At 34.2% G+C, this 18,883-nt stretch overlaps 1 protein-coding gene across 1 annotated transcript; it reads right to left on the bottom strand.

Annotated features, from left to right (window-relative positions):
* Positions 1–3,295: 3,295 nt before the first annotated feature.
* LOC111699542 (MKL/myocardin-like protein 1) lies at positions 3,296–17,524 on the bottom strand. The gene is made up of 12 exons (XM_023470246.1): positions 17,304–17,524; positions 16,501–16,588; positions 14,537–14,610; positions 13,930–14,194; positions 11,944–12,130; positions 9,960–10,176; positions 9,383–9,514; positions 6,827–6,949; positions 6,077–6,155; positions 5,748–5,850; positions 4,243–4,312; positions 3,296–3,751 (listed from the first exon to the last, which is right to left on the bottom strand). Exons 1-12 carry the CDS (start codon positions 17,469–17,471, stop codon positions 3,296–3,298), a joined length of 1,962 nt encoding a protein of 653 aa, XP_023326014.1. The 5' UTR covers positions 17,472–17,524.
* Between the last annotated feature and the right edge of the window lie 1,359 nt (positions 17,525–18,883).

The raw sequence follows: 18,883 nt of genomic DNA, 5'->3' as shown, positions 1-18,883 counted from the left end.
GCAGTTTCGCACATTCCGACCTCGCTAAAAAACTCATGATGCAAAAAAAACAACAACATAACATAGATCAGAATATTCTGTTCAAGGTTAAAGACAGAATCAAATGAAAAAGTTAATTGTTTCTGTTTTCGACCTCCTCCTCCTCCTCCTTAGCAAAAAAAGGAAGTAAATTAAGGAATTCATTACTTAGAATTCTGAGCCCGCGATTTAAAAGCTTCGGCTCAAGTCGTAATTCCTTAAACCCGACTTTAAGACCCAATCTTCGACCCAACTCAATGATAGCTTGTGTCACGTGCAAGATCTTCAGCTCGACTTAAGGAGTTGGGCCCAATGAAAATAAAACCGACCTTGGTTGGTTTCAGTGGAGAATAAGGCTCAATGTTGAGTAAAAACTGGGAATGCGCCAATTCCTACCATGAAAATCCGCCAAATAGAATATTGAACCGGTTTTTTAATTCAACTCGATGAAAAATAAGATGCAGCTTGAATCCGAAAGCTCAAGCCGTAAATAAGGTCCAACGACCCGAGCCGTATTTCCCCGAATTTTTTAAATCGCGGGCTCTGGAGTAAAAATAGTAAAAAAGACAGAATTGATTTCCAATAAAATTTAAAATGCTGAAACCATATTACGTTCAAGAATTCTAAGAAATAGGGAAAAACAATCTAAATTAAGATCAGTGTAAACAGTGTACACAGTACACTAACAACCCGATCTAGAAATTACGAAACTTATCAAATATGCTTCAGAATTACTCGTTCGATTTTGCTACCTTTGAACTCATCTAGTTTTGATTCTAAAATCATAAGTGGGCGAAGCAAGGAATTTCAGATTCAAAAGTTCTTTAACAATGGGATTGATATTTGAAGAAATGAGAGTTTGATGTATTTCTACCTGGTTGTTTAGCAGTTGTTCTGCAGCAGCTTGCTGCTCCTGAGACTTGTTAAGCTGCTGCTGAAGCAGCTGAATCTGATTGGATATCTGCTTTTTTTGAAGATGTTGAGCCACCTGAAGTTTAAAATTCATTAATAAACTAGATTTTATCACCCCCCCCCCCTCCCTCTACTAATTGCTAATTAGTTTCTAAACATTTAGTGAAATAAACAAATTAATTATACTCTGCAAGTGCAATCTACGGTGATATATTGAGGAGCTCTGGCTAATGTTGAGGATATATTTGGCAGATCAGTGTAGGAAGAAACCCCAATCCAAATTTGTCAAGATCCTCACACTTATGAGAACACACTTATGAGAACACACTTATGAGAACACATCATAAGAACACACTTATGAGAACACATCATAAGAACACACTTATGAGAACAGACTTATGAAAACAGACTTATGAGAACAACACACTTATGAGAATACCCCTATGAGAACACACTTATGAGAACACCCCAATGAGAACACCCCTATGAGAACACACTTATGAGAACACACTTATGAGAAGCCTCCTTAAGGTTAAAAAAAATCTTTGAATGTTAGAAAATTGATCAAAAAAACTAATTCTATCTTTGACCTTCTTGTTTGTAGATTGATGTCCTGAGAGCATCTGCAGCTGAGCTAACCGCTGGGAGCGTTGTAAAGCTCGCTGCAGCTCTTCAATTTGCTGCTGCTGCTGCTTAATAATATCCTCAGTATGCTGAAATAAAATAGACATATTAGAAAAGTATAGACATTATAGACATTATAGACATAATAGACAAAATAGATATGTACAGATATTTATAGACATTTATAAACATTATAGGCAAAATAGATATTTATAGAAATTGTTAAGACATTATAGACATTAGATATTACAGACATTTATAGTCATTTTAACCATTTAAAGACATGTATAGACATTATAAACATAGACATTACAGACATTTCTAGACATTATAACATTTATAAACATTGACATTTACAGACATTTAAAGACATTTTAGACGTTTATGGATAACGGAATCTTAGCAAGCTGGTTTCTGAACATTTCAGAGATCGGACATTTCATAGAAAGGATATTACGTAGATAGAAAAAAAGAAATTTCCTGTCCATAAAAATTCCTTTTTATGAAATATAATCTCCGCGGAATGACCTATCTGTGAAATTTCTCTTCTAAAAAACATCACAACCGATTTATCAACTAAACAATCGATCAATAAAAAAATCTAAAATTTACTTCAAAACACTAAAATCTACCTTAAGTGCTTCTTCGGGAGAACTTTGTCTTTGATCTAATTGAACTTGATGTTGTTGTTGTAGTTGTTGTTGTAATTCTTGTTGTAGTTGTTGATCAACATGTTGTTGTTGTTGTTGTAGGCTTGTTTGTTCATGAGATAAAACATTATGGGAAATGTTATGAGAACCATTCCCATGATTAAAATTATCAAGATTGTTCACTGTATTACTGTCTAAATTTTCACCGGGTACATGTTGTACAACGCCATTATGTAAACTTTGTACATAGCTGGTATGTACTTGGAAGCCATTGGTTTGATTATTACTGTTGTGTGTACTGGAAGGACTATGGCTGGTGGATGAGGAGGGTAGGGGTAGTGTGGCAGGTAGTTGGTTTGCGGGTACCTCGTATACTTGTACTCCAGCTATACTGCTCACAACACTTGAGTTTGTAAAAGTAGATGGTATTGAGCACGTAAGACTATTGGTTGAAATAACAAGACCTAATTCAGCTGGTGGTATTGGTTCCTGCGGCAGCTGAATACTGCAGGGCAGCTGTAAGCTACCGGACCGGTTCAACTCTACATCTCCCATATTTGAGAATCTGAGATTTCCCGGATTTTTAGCGTAAACCTCGTTGGTGGATTGGGAGAGTTGAAGGTTGGGTTCTGAATTAGAGAGATGAATCGGACCAGAGGGAAACTGAGGGCTAGATTGGGAGAATACTGCAGCGAGCTGAGCTATCGGTGTGCTACTCATCCTACAAACAAGTCCAAGCATTAATATAATTTTTAATTTTTTAACTATATCTAGATTGAAAATCGTAATTCAGAGACGACTAGGCGAAATAATGAGCAGTTTTGAAGGGGCAAAACTCTTGCTAACTGCATGTTATAAGCTAGGTTATTGTATATCAGTTTGGACTTACCGTTGGTCAGATTGAGAGGAGACAACAGTATTCCTTGCTCTAATAGTTACAGTTCCCTGTGCACTCTGTACAGATACCGGAGGCCAGATAAACTGTCCCTTAGGCCCTGCTCTGACCGTAGCTGGAGGCTGGATGGAACTAGAGGACGAGGACAAACTAGATTCTAACTGCTGTTTAGCGAGCAGGATCTGCTGGTTAGTTTTCATCTGAGGAACAAATTGAACAGGAGTTGTGGTATCGCCTCCATGAGGTTAAGGTTTAAATCTAGGTCCATGGACTGGAGCTGAGGACTGGACTCCTCCCGGACCCCTGGAGACATCATACTAACAGGAGAAAACGGAGTCCCAGGTCCACTTCCTAGAGGGGTCATAGGGGCATCCTCCCCACTCTCAGGGGTACCCTCATGCATGGATTGAGGGGTATGAGGAACATTATCACTGTTGGGTTCAGGACGGGTGAGGAGTTGAGAGTTTGGAGATGGTTTAAGGATGATTAATCCTCCCCGGGGTATTGATATCTGTTTGTAGGGCTGCTGAAACTGCTGACGACCGGCAGCGATGATTTCTTCTAAAATGGGTCGAAGCCGGTCGATGAGAACCGGTTTCGGGCCGGATACTCCCAACCCTCTCTTTTTTAACTCCATCTTAAGTTCAGCCACCTAAAAGGCATAAATTTATCAAAATAAAGCCTTAAAGTAAAAAATATNAAGAAAAAATAACCTTAGAAAATTATTTTTCAAGGAAGAAAGTTTGGAAATATTTCAATAATTTGCGGAATTTTCCTTCTTCGGATAGAAACACGGCAATAAATTAGACGAGTAATATTAGTAATGCTCATATCCATTAGCCCTCAAACCCCTACCCCGCCCCATCCTTTCATTTTCTTTATTCTCTAGGTTAATTTCCGTAATCGTAATTTTCGTTTCCATGCAAGTAGTTTTACTTGAAAATCTTAAAATTAAAAAAATATTTAAATTGTATGATCTAACAGTTTGCCACTTATATCAAATATTGAACCTAGCAGAGTTGAATGATTTTTCAAGATCTATATTCACTAATTAGTGTTGCACCAACATTTTGAAATAAAATCTAATTTATCGAGAATAATATGTTAATTTGTTAATTCCTTAGATTTTCGTAAAATGCTGACCTTCATGTCGTCTAACCGATTAAGGAGAGAGGTTGCATGGTTTACATCCTGGGGGGTCAGCAGTAGAGATCTTAAAAAAAATAAATTAATTTGTTTTTATTTTAAAACATAGGAATAGATAAAAAATTCTTATCTTTGCTTGCTAATTATGAAATAATTGTTTTCAAAACTTCTCATATACCATTGGGATTTTTGAACTAATTTTTTAAACCAGTTTTTTATATTTTCGCTATAATATATTGGATGGATTTTATTAACTTTTCGAAATACACTTTGATTTTGTTTACTTTTCAAAATACACTTTAATTCTGTTCACTTTTTAAAATACACTTTGATTCTGTTCACTTTTTAAAATAGTCTGAAATTCATATAACAATAATATGAAAAATTGCAGTATTCCCCCTATGAAGAAGGGAGGTGATATTATTGTATTATTTATTATTTGTTTCTATATATGATTATAGCCTATAATCACAACAATATTATTATTTTTCATAACTAAAAAGTTTCCCTATTGCTTCAGTATTCTTTTAATTATAAATTTGTAATAATTTTGTAGGTTTCAACTTCTTTTAAATTGAAAACCCTCCCAAAAAACAATAAAACTCCCCCACCCCCCAAAAAATAAAACCCACTGGCCTGGATTTTTTATTGAAAAATCGGGGTTTTCCAACCCTGAATTAAACCAATTGTAACTTTAAGTGATGTCCAATTTTCGAAATAAACAAATTTTAAGATTTTCCCAAGAGGCAGCTTCCCATGGGTATTTTCCCAAGCGGCAGCTTCCCATGGGTATTTTCCCAAGCGGCAGCTTCCCATGGGTATTTTCCCAAACGGCAACTTCCAATGGGTATTTTCACAAGAGGCAACTTCCCATGGGTATTTTCCCAAGCGGCAGCTTCCCATGGGTATTTTCCCAAGCGGCAACTTCCCATGGGTATTTTCCCAAGCGGCAACTTCCCATGGGTATTTTCCCAAGCGGCAGCTTCCGTGGGTATTTTCCCTAGCGGCAACTTCCCATAAGTATTTTCCCAAGCGGCAACTTCCCATGGGTATTTTCCCAAGCGGCAACTTCCCATGGGTATTTTCCCAAGCGGCAACTTCCCATGGGTATTTTCCCAAGCGGCAGCTTCCGTGGGTATTTTCCCTAGCGGCAACTTCCCATAAGTATTTTCCCAAGCGGCAGCTTCCCATGGGTATTTTCCCAAGCGGCAACTTCCCATGGGTAATTTCCCAAGCGGCAGCTTCCCATGGGTATTTTCCCAAGCGGCAACTTCACTTGTGAAGTCGCATTTGGTAAAATACCTATCACCATACTAATAAAGTATATTAATCTTTTATATAATAAAGCGCTTCGCTCATATGTATATACTTATAAGCTATAGCTGGCTAAACAGCTGGACCGAATGGGTAAAATATTTTTTCTTTAACATTTTATATTCAACAATCTATTTCTTTTTTGAAATTCGATTCACTCCAGCTTGTAATATATATATATTATATACCTAATAGGAGTATTTGATCTAGGTGTACTGGGTATACTAGATGCAGGAGAAGGAACTGAACTGCTTGTCTGGGAACCAGAGTTTAAGGATACACTACTACTACCTAAACCAATAAAAATCAAAACAAATAATCAAACAAAAATATAAAATTAAAACCTCAGTTCTTCACCCCCCCCCCCCAAAAAAAAAAAAAACTCAGCGACTGAAAATATATATTTTTGGGCATTTGATATAAAAACTTGTGATAATATAGATATGAAAACCAAGAATCAAGAAGTACTCTCCCCCATGACCCCATGATTAAGATCGATTAATCTCTAATATGAAACCTATGAGTGAAGGTGAAGTACTGCTTCCAATTGACATTAATGAGTTCCTTGATGTGGCTGGGAGCAGGATCTGGGGATACTTAACACAAAATAATATTAATTAATTATAATAATATTTAGATTAAATCAAGATAAAGAGAAAATAAAAATTATATGTTCAGAAAGAGAAAACTGAAAAGCGTACAAGGAAAGACAACCTTTCCGTTAAACGAGTACAGTAAGTACAAATCTTGCATTATATCAAGCAAGGAGAATTGAATAGAAGGAGGGGGCGATAGGGTTTCCGTTCACTTTGCTGTGACGTTCTTGGACTGCTGAATAACTAGTTTTTGCGTAACAGCAATAATAAAGATTGTAAACAATAATACAAATGATAAACAGACATCTGGCATTTCTGGCGCGTTAGATGTTTGTTTACATTAGATCGGCTGCCTTTGTTATTGTTGTTACGCAAAAACTAGTTCATCAGCAGTCCAAAAACGTCACAACAAAGTGTACGGAAACCCTATCGCCCCCTTCTTTTATTCAATTCTCCTTGATATAAAGATAAAATAAATCAGACTTCTCAGATGTTTTTTTTTATTATTCACTATAGCAACACTGAATCCCTACAGTAAGACATCACTCCCGATGTGAATATACTAAATCTCAATGAATTTAGCTTTTATCATTTGCAATGATTTTATTATTTACATGTTGTTTCTGCATAGCTTGATTGAACTACTAAAATTGATTTCATTGGTGACGAACCTTGTTCTGGTTTTCAAGCTGCCACTGAAGACAAAGCTGTTGTTGCTTGAGGAGCAGATCATAGGGAGTATCCGAACTCGCCTTTCTATCCTCCATTTTACGCTTCAATGATGGTTCAGGGCCCTAGCAAAATACAATGTTTAAAGAAATTCCAGAGCCCATAGAGGAAATACGAACCCATGGAGAAAATATAACTAAAATACAAAATATCAAAAAGATGGGGTTTAGGGATTTACATAAAAAGTGATTACAAAGACCTACAATAAAATTTTTCAGTTTCATAAAATAAGTTTGCTTTTAAGCTTTAAATAAAATTCTTAAGTGAAGTCAGTGTGTGAAACTGTAGCACAATATAGAGTTCATTAAGTTTCCTAAAAACAAATGAGTTCTACATAAAAAAGTATATATTGCTTTGCTTACTCTGTTCTAAATTATGTCCTGTAAAGATGTAAAAAGAGTTTGCAAGGACACAGGATATAAAAATATTATACTAACGTCATATAATCAGACGGTCAGTGGATACTTTCTAGTGTACTGTCTTTGTGTGTGTTAACACATTATGCAGTATACAGGAAGATTTTTTTTTAAGTCGATATTATTCATTTTTTCTTAATTTGATGAAAAATCCGCAACATTGAATAAGCAAATCTTCCCTTTTATTATTACTGTCTGACATTTGAAAATTACCGAAGCATCAATGGCTACACCTAGTAAAAAAATATTACAGGTCTCCCGAAAACAGGTCAACCAGTGTCAAAATTACAGCATTTTACGGCATTTTTCTCAATGTTTCCCCTTAAATGTTTTTTTTTAAATGTATAATTTGCAAGAACTTAGAAGTACCCTTGATATACGAGAAGATCTTGTAGAATACGATTCCAACTTATAAAATATCAAATTCGTCCTCCATATGATGGAAAAAAAGTGAAATTGTCCAAATATCGGGTTCGAAGTTCGGAAGTTTTTGAGAGCCTCCCTAAGCGAAAGATTTACAATGCTGGAGATCAAATGTCATGAAATAATGAGTTAAAAAATATTAAAATTATCTTTTTGTTGTATCTTGTTTTGCTTCAACGAACATGACTTTCAAAAATCACCCTCAATATAAATAAGATTCAAATATCAACATTAATGTTAAACAACTTTTAAATATTTCCTTATTCAATAACATGGCCCCTCTTCCATTATCTTAGTCAGTAAAACGTCGACACTAAAAATGAAAAAAAAATACAAATGGCAGAAAGGACCATGAAAATGATCATAAATTAATTTGTCTAAGCAAATTACAGTATGCGACACATAACTCGAAGTGAAAACATCCCGATCCAAGCTCTGTCGTTTGGCCAAATTGCATGTCCAAGCTTTCAATCCGTATGTAAACAGCAAAAGAATTTTAGTATTCAAAAATTAACTTGAGAGATAGAGTAGTCCATATTTTAACTTTCTACATTTTGTCAGCAAAGATTATAATTTTGCCTTCTTATGCTTTTTAACTTAAATATTTGATTATGTTAAAAATAGAAAGAAAAGATTTTGAGGAAAGGATTGCTGAGTTGAAACAGTGCATCATAAGGCGAATATACGCATACACACACATATACAATATACATATATATAATATTACATGTGAGGAAATTTAAATTCCCCAAGCGCGTAAAATTTCCGCTTGAAAGAACAGGGGATTTCCCCATCAATTCCCCAACCTAGGGGACAAATACATTTCCCCCAACTACATACACTCTAAGAATAGAATATTTTTAACGATAAAATGTGAAAGTAAACTTTCTCTTTGCCCTCTGATTTTTCAAAGTAAAAAAATAAATATCAAGGGAAAGAAAATTCGAATAGCCTTGATAATTAGGACAGTTTAAAGTTTACAGATGTGAAATCTAATTTATCAAAATATCAAAAACATTGCATGAACCTTTCACAATTTTATATCTACTCTGATGTTTCAATCAAATTTCGTTAGATCTTAAAAAAAAACTTTCTGTATCAAGCTTTCAAAGTTCCAACAACTATAAGGCTATTTAAATGTGCTATTGTAGTGGGACAAAGGATTAAACAAAAAAGATTAATTCAAACGAAATTCAATTTAAACTTAAAATTTTGTTGTTAGAAAACTGATAATATTCAAAGTTTTGGCGTTCAGTGTGCACTTAAAAATATTTTCTGAAATACAAACTTTTGTTTTACAAATAGTTAAGCCTTTAAGTGGTCAGGGGCATGTAATGTCAATAGGTATAAAGTAATAGTTTTAATAATTTAATTTTAAGAGGGGTATATATACGCCTAATTCACAACAATATCCTTAAACTTGTGTCTGGTGAAGAATGAATGAGATATTCATAAATTAACTTTAGATACTTCTGTTTGATTGTGGGTTCTCTGTAGTTTGAACAAGTGAAACGCAATGTAAATCAGTCACCTTTTAGGCTAGAAAAACGAAGATATCTTCCACATCACTGATCAAGTGTTTAACCCTTGTTTAATGTAGGGTCACTTTAAATTACACCGATAGCCTTTTTACGCTCTATTTTACTTAATCTGTTCTACCTTGTATTCATGGAACTTAATTGTGCGAGGTTTAGGAGCTGTTCCAGGTTTCTTTAGTTTTACTTTTTTCCGTTCTTTACCCGGCGCATCACGTTGCAAACTAGGCCCATTCAACCCAGACAAACTGCTCACCTGGATAGAAGACAAAAAAACAATAATAAAAAAATGAATAAATTATATTAATTATACATACACATTGCGTTCAACATATTATTGAACTACCTCTAAGCTCTAAGAAAATAAATAATCAATTTTCACTTTAAATCCAGCGCTATTTGATCACTCAGCCAATTGTGCCCGGGATTAAAACAAAGATTTGAGAATAACGGCTTTTCACCCAAGTTGTTTAAGAGCTTTTAAATTAATAATTCAATGGCCGCATTAAAGCACGTAAATATAAAGATGTTGAGCTAAAGATTTAAAAAAACAGAAAATCAACCAAGTCCAGAAGAAGTTGAATTAAAGATAAACATCTAATCAACCTACCCAAAAAGAAGTTGAACTAAAGATTTAAAAACAGAAAATCAACCTACCCCAGACGAATTTGAACTAAAGGTAAAAAACAGAATCAACCTACCCCAGACGAAGTTGAACTAAAGGACGGGCTCTCCAGCGAGCTTACATCAAAGCTAGAGTTGGTGATGCTGTTATTGCCTCCAAAGCTAACATTTCCTCCGAAACTTGAATTTCCTCCGAAGCTTGAGTTTGCACCAATAGATCCAAAACTATCTCCTCCGAGGCTACCACTTCGGGATAACAGTCTTAACTCAGGGTCACCAATACTTTGAAGGGGCCTGAACAAGAATAAAGTTTATCAATCAATTAATCATACAATAAATAAATAAACTTAATCAATCAGTCTTCAATCAATCAGTTTTCAATCAATCAATCAGTCTTCAATCAATCAATCAGTCTTCAATCAGTCTTTAATCAATCAGTTTTCAATCAATCAATCAGTTTTCAATCAATCAATCAGTTTTCAATCAATCAATCAGTCTTCAATCAATCAATCAGTCTTCAATCAGTCTTTAATCAATCAATCAGCTTTCAATCGATGCAACCAATCAATGCATCCAATCAAAACAATCAAACCAATCTAACCAATCAATCAGTATTCAATCAATCGATCAATCAGTCTTCAATCAATCAATCAATCAGTCTTCAATCAATCAATCAGTCTTCAATCAGTCTTCAATCAATGCAACCAATCAATGCATCCAATCAATGCATCCAATCAAAACAATCAAACCAATCTAACCAATCAATCGATCAATCAATATATCAATCGATCAATCGATCGATCGATCAATCAATCAGTAAGCAAATGATCTGTAAATTCATGAACCAATCTCAAGAAACCTTATCCATTCCAGTATGATATTATGATTCAATAAATAAATTAATCCGTCAAGCTTGTGTTTGAGTTTAAAAAAAATAAAAATGAAAGAAAATATAATTTTGTTTTTGCTTATACTCTCTTTTAATTAACTTTTAAACCTATCAACCATCTTTAAAAGCTTGTTTGTTCACTACACCAAAAATTTGCCAAAAACCTAAACCTAAATAAAAGTACAGCAAAGATAAATTAAATAAATGTAACCTAGCAGAAATAGATTTAAACACTGTGAGTGAGGGAGTAGAATTGAATTCCTAAAATTCAAAGGAAAATCCTGATCTCTGTTTTATCAGAATATAAATAACAGAAAAGATCAATTAAAGTCGGGACTCTCCCTTGAAACCTTGATAAAAATACAATTAAAGTTGGGACTCTCCCTTGAAACATTGATAAAAATAGTGTCTACAACATGTGAACATTTCTCTTTTTCTCAAAAGTCAGTACTCAGCCAAGGCTAATAATCAGGTGGCAGTAATTATCAAACCCTACCCGTAAAATACAAATTAAACAATTAGGCACTTTTTATAGGGATGAACAGTACCGTCCTTTAAACGTTTTCTTATATATAAATAATAAAGGGACTGTGAGCTTAATTTTAAATTACCCTCCGATTCACAACGGTAACCCTAAAACCTTTGTTGGTTCAATTAGATATCTATATAATAAAGCGACATTCGAATATATGTTCCCTATAGCCAGACAAACAGCTGGACCGAATGGGCTGAAATATTGTGTGGACAATCATCCGGGTAGCCTGGGGGTGACATAGGCAAAAAAATGTATTTTTGGGGGATTTTTCAATTCTTTTTTCGTCCACGGGTAACTACAGGCCTTTTATCTACTGTTAGTTACATAATTCTGAAAACTAATTATTTCAATTGCGATTTTTCTAAAAAAGTGACTCGCGCATTTTTACTGCAGGAAAGCTTATTGAAAGAAACACTTTATACTTAAAAATAACTAAAATATTTTCCATATTATTAATCAGATAAAGGGGGTGCTGTTGTGAATCGGGCATTGCCATCTTTCATAAAGGGTCATTTTAACTTACGCTTACGGTCCCCTTAAATATGCTTTAAAAGTATGGATATTTCTACGGAACAAATACAATTTGTCAAGTTTGACCGCAACCGTGATGAAGGTGTAGGTTTATTATTAAGATTACCTTGCATTGATATCTCCGAGGGATTCGCTCCGTGAGGATTTATTCTGAAGAAAAACCTCGTTTTCACACTCTGACACCTGACGTACATAAACCAGACGACCTCCAGCCTCGTATAGACCAACCTCAGAGGTTTGAGACAACAAACCCGGTATATTAGAGGAACTACTGTCACTGTGTAAATCAGATACTGAAAAGTAAAAATATGTTAAGAAACTTGAATAAAATAATTTTTGGGTAAAAAGTATAAAAGAGTATAAACAAAGTTGCCTTTTGACGTTCAATTTTTCATTTTTTTCCCTCAAATCATCAAAAATCATCTGAAAATTATACACCTTTGCCCCCCCCCCATATCTAACACAAAAAAATGTCTTGTTCTTGAACCTTATTTTCTCATTTTCACGTTTTTATTTAAGTATCCAAAATAATACAAAAACTTTTTATGGTAAACGCTTTTTTCTTATTTCAAAGGAAATGTTTTCCTTCGAATGTTTTCCTTTGGATGTTTTCATTTTAAGTTATACAATCTTTTCCTCTTCTGGTTTAACCTTCCTTTTAGATGTTTATGTATACACATGATATTTATATAAAATGGATAATCTATTGACAATTGAAAATATATTTCTTAAACAATATTTATGCCTGTGTGGAAAGCATCTTATTATTTTTCAGTCCCTCGGCCCGCGTAGTGCCATTAAATCAGTGTCAACGACTTTCAGCTCAAGGGGAATTTTAGTCAAATGTAAAAGCTAAGGGTTAGGTTTAGGAGACACTGAGGTGGCGTTTCATTTGTCTTCAAATCTATTTTTATTTTTATTATTATTTTTAAAAACGATATAGGCAGATGGAAGAATAGTTTTTAAGATTCTAGCCGACATTGCTGAAAACAACTTTTTAAAACTTTTTTTGTAAAAATTACAACACTTGATTTTAAATTTGATTTTTAATGTGCAAGATAAATTAAGTTATTGAAATGACAACAACAAAAATATATAAATATACGGCCTTTATTTTAACTTTCGGTGTTCGGGTACTCAAAATTCAATCAGTGTGTTGAAAGAGAAAGAAGTGTGTGAGGGAAAGGAGCGAATCATCAATTTTTTATATAAAAGAGACCTAGCTCATAATACTGTCTGTTTGTTTGTTTGTATCCAATAAACGTCAAAACGGCTGAACTGATCGGGCCCAAATTTTTTGTGGGACATCTAGGGACCCCAGGGAAGGTTTATGAAAAATCAAAATTTCAAATATTTGTCTCCATCAAAATTTGATCGTCATTAAATTTTAAAAAATTTTGAAAATCCGCGAAATTTTTTGTGAAAATCCGCGACACAAAGAGAACATGTTCACAATTAATTTAGAAGATGGGCGCGAAGCGCCCTCTAAAGCTAGAAAGAAGGGCGCGAAGCGCCTTGAATTTCTAGTAGAATAGAATAGAATAGAATAGAATAGAATAGAATAGAATAGAATAGAATAGAATAGAACAACGTGAACTTGATGAAACACACAAAATAGATTACAAAGTTTCTTTTGCACTTGGATATTTGTGCTGGGCTGAACATACATATATATATCATTAAATTATAAGTTTATCCTAGAATCTGTTAATAACATGTATTTACAACGAAGTGCTAGAGTAAAATTATTTTAGTTTTTGACCTCATGTTAAGGAAAATAAATAAAAATCACAAAATAAAATACTCAAAAATCGTCCAAATGAATGATTATTCAAGAAAATATACTGCGCGGTGTACATTTTTCAAAATTACCCCCCCCCCCTCGCATTTGGGTTTGGGGGAATGATTTCTGATGATTTGGGGTGAGAAAACGAAAAATTGAATCAAATGGCAACTTTTCACACCCCCAAAAAATTATTTTCAATTACAAATCATTTGCCCTCAATTCAGCGAATAAATCCCTAAAGATATTTAACTTCTGGGGAAAACATTTTTTTTTAAAATTATTTTTCCCATTTAAACCCCCATCTACCTGTATGAAGAATGTTCTTCTGAATGAGCTCTAAAGGACCAGGTCTATGTGAGAGCTGACTGGCTAAACTATCCGCCAGCTTGGCGCGCTTGAGCTGACGCTGTCGTGAGCACAGCGAGGGGTCAACATCAGGCCTGACATCCTCGAGAATATGCCTGTGCACGAGCTCCTGCCTGTCAGGCCTACTGGCGATCTTCTGCCTCAGCCTGTCTCCCATCTGGGCCCGTTCAAGCTTAGTCCTCTGCTCGTGAAGCGAAGGGGAAGTCTAGAATAAGGAATCATTTCTAAAATCTTAATATCTCCTCTTTCTTTACGACCGCAACCGCCTTGATTTGTATACAAAATAATTTAAAACTTTTCAAACTAGAAATGACATTAACTCCCGGATAAATGATCAGAATATGGCACCGTTGTTAATCGGACATGACCCTCCTTTAAATGAAGGGTCACTGCAAATTACAACGACAAACGCTTAACCAAACTTCATCTTGCATGTGTCGGAGGGGAGACGTTAAAAAATGTGCCCATGAGAAAAGCATTAGTTCACAAAATTTTTCTTATTTTTCTACAATTCTAAAAAATGTAGAAAAAAAAAGTTTATAATCACCTTGTATTCCGGCATTATTCCTTGTTCAACCAGGGCAGTCATTGGTCGTCGTAGTTTAAGCTTTACAGCCAGTGCTAAAATAAAATGTATCAGTTAGCCATTGACTATTGACTATTTTTTATTTTAAATTCTAAATATTTATCTAGAAAAATTGATCCCATAAATAAAATTAATAGATATTTTAGATTTTAGAAAATGCATTTTTCATCCAAAAATATTAATTCAATAACTAAAAATATATTTAAGGAAATATTTAATGGATAACGATAATCAGCAGTGTAACTGAATAAATAAAAAGGCAGTAAAAATGTATATAATATGTCACATTGGACAGACAAGGTTAAAAGCATTGTCACTTAAAGTCCATAAACATTAGTCTCATGACAAGAGTTTAAACAAATAACATTATAGATTTTACCCCCCAGCCCCCCCCCCCCACACACACTTGGGTAAGAGAGGGGGGGGTTGCACAAATAATAAATACCTTATCTTAAATTATATCTTATATTGAATACCTTATCTCGCATAATCGAAGAAAATGTTAAACATTGAAGTATTTAATTTAATAATTGAGTAAATTGGTTGAACTAGATGTTAGTATCAACACTAAGCTGAATTTGTATAAACGCATTCCTCGTTTATTGTAGTTTGATAGGGCAATAATGGGGCAAATATACTTTTAATATTAAAATACGGAACAGCTGACCTGGTCTTACATAAAAATTTTTTAAAACCTCAATCAGGCTTTAAAAAATGTTTACAATAATTTCAAATTTCAAATCTAGAAAATCATTTTTCTTAAAACTTCAAACTTATATGTATAAAAACTTGATAGTAAAACTTGTCGCCATCTTGAATGTTCTGAGTTTTTGTACATTTTAGCTATGTTAAAAATGGCTAAATTTTTCAGAACATAAAACTTTCAGGGAATTGAACGCTTTAAAGTTATCAATACAAAATACCATTGAGTTCAAACGGAGAACACAAACAAATGTCTTATCTTTGGTTGTCAAATTATATATATATTTAGACGACATTAAAAGTATAACGCAGTAACGAAATTTAGAAAATATAAAATTAACTAAATATTTTTCGAGAAAAAAATCGTGTCTTTTTGTTGTTGTTGTAAATCTATGGATCAAGCGTTGATCTCCATCTTATACTGATCTACGGATTACATCAATTCCACTTCGATATCCCGACATGTTCATACCTTCAGGGATATCCCGACATGTTAATACCATGCAGGGATATCCCAACATGTTCATACCTTGCAGGGATATTCATACCTTGCAGGGAAATCCCGACATGTTCATACCTTGCAGGGCTATCTCGATATATTCATACCTTGCAGGGATATCCCGACATGTTCATACCTTGCAGAAATATCTCGACATGATCATACCTTGCAGGGATATCCCGACATGTTCATACCTTGCAGGGATATCCCGAAATGTTCATACCTTGCAGGGATATCCCGACATGATCATACCTTGCAGGGATATCCCGACATGTTCATACCTTGTAGGGATATCCCGACATGATCATACCTTGCAGGGATATCCCGCTTGCAGGGATATCCCGACATGATCATACCTTGCAGGGATAACTTAAAGAAAAGGGATCAAGCATAGATCCAATTTAAAAGTGTTATCATTGAATATCGATTCAAGCGTTCAAGATATAAACGATATTTTAAAAAAAGTTCTGAGCTCCGGTGCTCAAAATTCTGATGATATCAAATGCTCAAAAATTTGGAAGAACAGGTGAAATTTGCAAGTCGTTAAAATACATTAAACACCCATGTTTTAATTCTTCTATTCTGAGTGATAAACAAAATTAATAGAATTTTATTAAATTAATGAAATAAGTAAAATAAAAAATTCCAATAAAGTTTCAGATGCACAATAAAGTATAAATAGTATCTTCAATAATCAAAAATACAGAGGAATTATATTTCTTACATTCTTTATTTTTCTTGAGTTGGTTTTGCAGAGGTGTTTGATCAACTTCAACATTGCCCCCCTCAGTACACCAATCCTTCTCATCATACTGCAAAACAATAATATATAATTAAAACTGATATTCAAAATTATACAAAAAAAACGGAGGATATGCTTCTTGTTTTTAAAAAAATCGCGAAAAAAAACAGTGAAAAAGGAAAACCAAGAAAGATGTAAAAAATTCATCCGACAAAATAATGTCATGAACGATAAGAGTGAAGTTGTTAACAGGCAGAGGTTTGTTCTTCTCCCAAAGTTAACATCAAACAAAACAGAAATATTCAAAAAATTGAAGAAAAATTGTGATTCCAAAAGCCATAGAAAGATATCTTCAATAAAAATTATTTTTTTAAAAAATCTGAAAAACAATTAAAAAGTAACAAGTGTGTATGCTTAACAGTGCAAAAATAATGATTCATTTAAAATAAAGATTTTTTTCATATTTTATAGAAAGTTTTGACAACTTAAGTTAATTCGTTTCATAAATTTTCATCAATATTAATATAAATCAATGATTACAAACACTAATTCTTGAGAAATAATGCAAAACAAATATCAATTTTAAGTTGAAAAATAATTAAAATCGCGTTTCAGGGGATATTAGTTTTGGAACTAATATCCCCTGAACTTGGACTGAACCAGAGGTATATTCAGGGCTATGGTGACTCAGGCAGCCTCCCCCCACCCCCATAAAAAGAAAAAATTAACCCCCCCCCCCCTGGACAAATTCCTGAACACGCCCCTGGACTGAACCATAATGCCACCTTAGTCCAATCTTCACTATCAGCCACTGATGATCCGTCCCCCTCCCCCTCTTCCAGCTCGACATGCTGGAGATCAAAGAGGTGGAGGGGGAGGTGGTTCCCCTCCGGCAGCAGGACTCCTTCCCCATCCACGCCCCCAAACAGGGGGTCTAGGCTCCCTGTGTTCATGTGTACACCATGTTAGAAGAAACACTAAGGTTCAAAACTGAACAATTATCTGAAAGAAAAATGTAAATATCTATCACATTAATTTGGAAAAGACATGTTTGGGAAAGACATGTAATAGACCATCATAGTAATTTTAGGCGATTGGGAAATTTCCTAGAAGACTATTTTTGGAGCACCCCCCCCCCCCTCCTATCAATTTTTTTACATTCAGGTCATATTTAACACGTGGATAAAGTTTGTCATGTGGCCCCCTAGCCTGTCCTAGCTGCAGCACTCAGTCCAGAAAATGTCTTAACCTAACCTAACCCTAAAATAATAAAAACAATAATAATTTTGCTCAAAATAATAAGTAATGTACAAAATTGATAGAAGCGGCGCGGGGGGGCAAGGAGCTAGGGAGTCCAAAAATCGTATACTAGGACGGACCCCGTTTTTAGGTCACTGAATTAATTAAATTGTTCGTAAACTTTCCGATTAGCTAATCTAGAATTCTAGAATATCAAATTCAAAATTGTAATGACTGATTAAATAATAACAACAATAGTATTTTTCGTAGATCTTGTAAAAAATGAGCAATATTTATAAATAACTCTCAGTATAATTATTAATTATTCTTAAACATCTAATTTTTAAGTGTAAGACCCTTTAAATAAACACTAGGTGTCATCAAAAATAGATCTTTACTTGTGGTTAAAAACCTAAATAAACAATAATTGTTTAAGATGTTATGAGGAGAAAAGTGAGGGAAGAGGCAGGTAGCTACTGAATACTAGGCAGCCACTGCACTGTTGAGGAGAAAGGCCGGTACTGTACTAACTAAACTAGGACCAGATAGTTGCAGGGATGTTCTTCCTGCATTTAAAAAATCTGAATATAAATAAACTTGTTCCCAATTACAAATTTGGGAAAAATGTTAAATCGTGAAATTTAAACTAGAAAAATTAATCCCTGAAAATAGGTGTTTCCTGAGCGTACACTGTATAATATTACAGTAATTCCCTTAAAACATGAATCCATATACTCCACATACACTATACAGGGTGTCCCACGGCCACATCATATTAGATCGTCAATCGGTCTAAGTTACGATTTTCGGGACTAATCAGAAAATTTAAGAAGAATTAATTGTTTTGCAAAATTGAATAAGGCTAATTTAAGAATTTTCTTGGGGAAAATGCGAGGTTTTTTAGAGTATTATGGATTTATTTTGGCGTTCAAACTAATATATGGGACGCTCTGTATCTCCGCCGTAAATACTCTGTCGTTATAGGTGCGAGGGTGGAGTTATTTACCACCATTATAATCAATATTTCTAATATATCGATCCCGATCTGTCGTAGGTGCAATGGCGAAGTAATTATGTACCACCATAGTATGTATATAGTATATACTCCATATTTCTGATATACAGG

The sequence above is a fragment of the Eurytemora carolleeae genome, unplaced genomic scaffold (genome assembly GCF_000591075.1).
Source record: "Eurytemora carolleeae unplaced genomic scaffold, Eaff_2.0 scaffold123, whole genome shotgun sequence".
Classification (NCBI taxonomy): Eukaryota; Metazoa; Arthropoda; class Copepoda; order Calanoida; family Temoridae; genus Eurytemora; species Eurytemora carolleeae.
This window is presented reverse-complemented; position numbering and strand designations above follow the sequence as displayed.

Excerpts from the sequence above, each read along its gene's own strand:
- LOC111699542 (XM_023470246.1), bottom strand. The coding sequence starts at position 17,471 with ATGAACACAGGGAGCCTAGACCCCCTGTTTGGGGGCGTGGATGGGGAA. Across the intron at positions 5,851-6,076 it reads TACTTCACCTTCACTCATAG|GTAGTAGTAGTGTATCCTTA; the intron begins GTTTCATATTAG and ends TTATTGGTTTAG. Across the intron at positions 3,752-4,242 it reads ATCGGTTAGACGACATGAAG|GTGGCTGAACTTAAGATGGA; the intron begins GTCAGCATTTTA and ends TATGCCTTTTAG.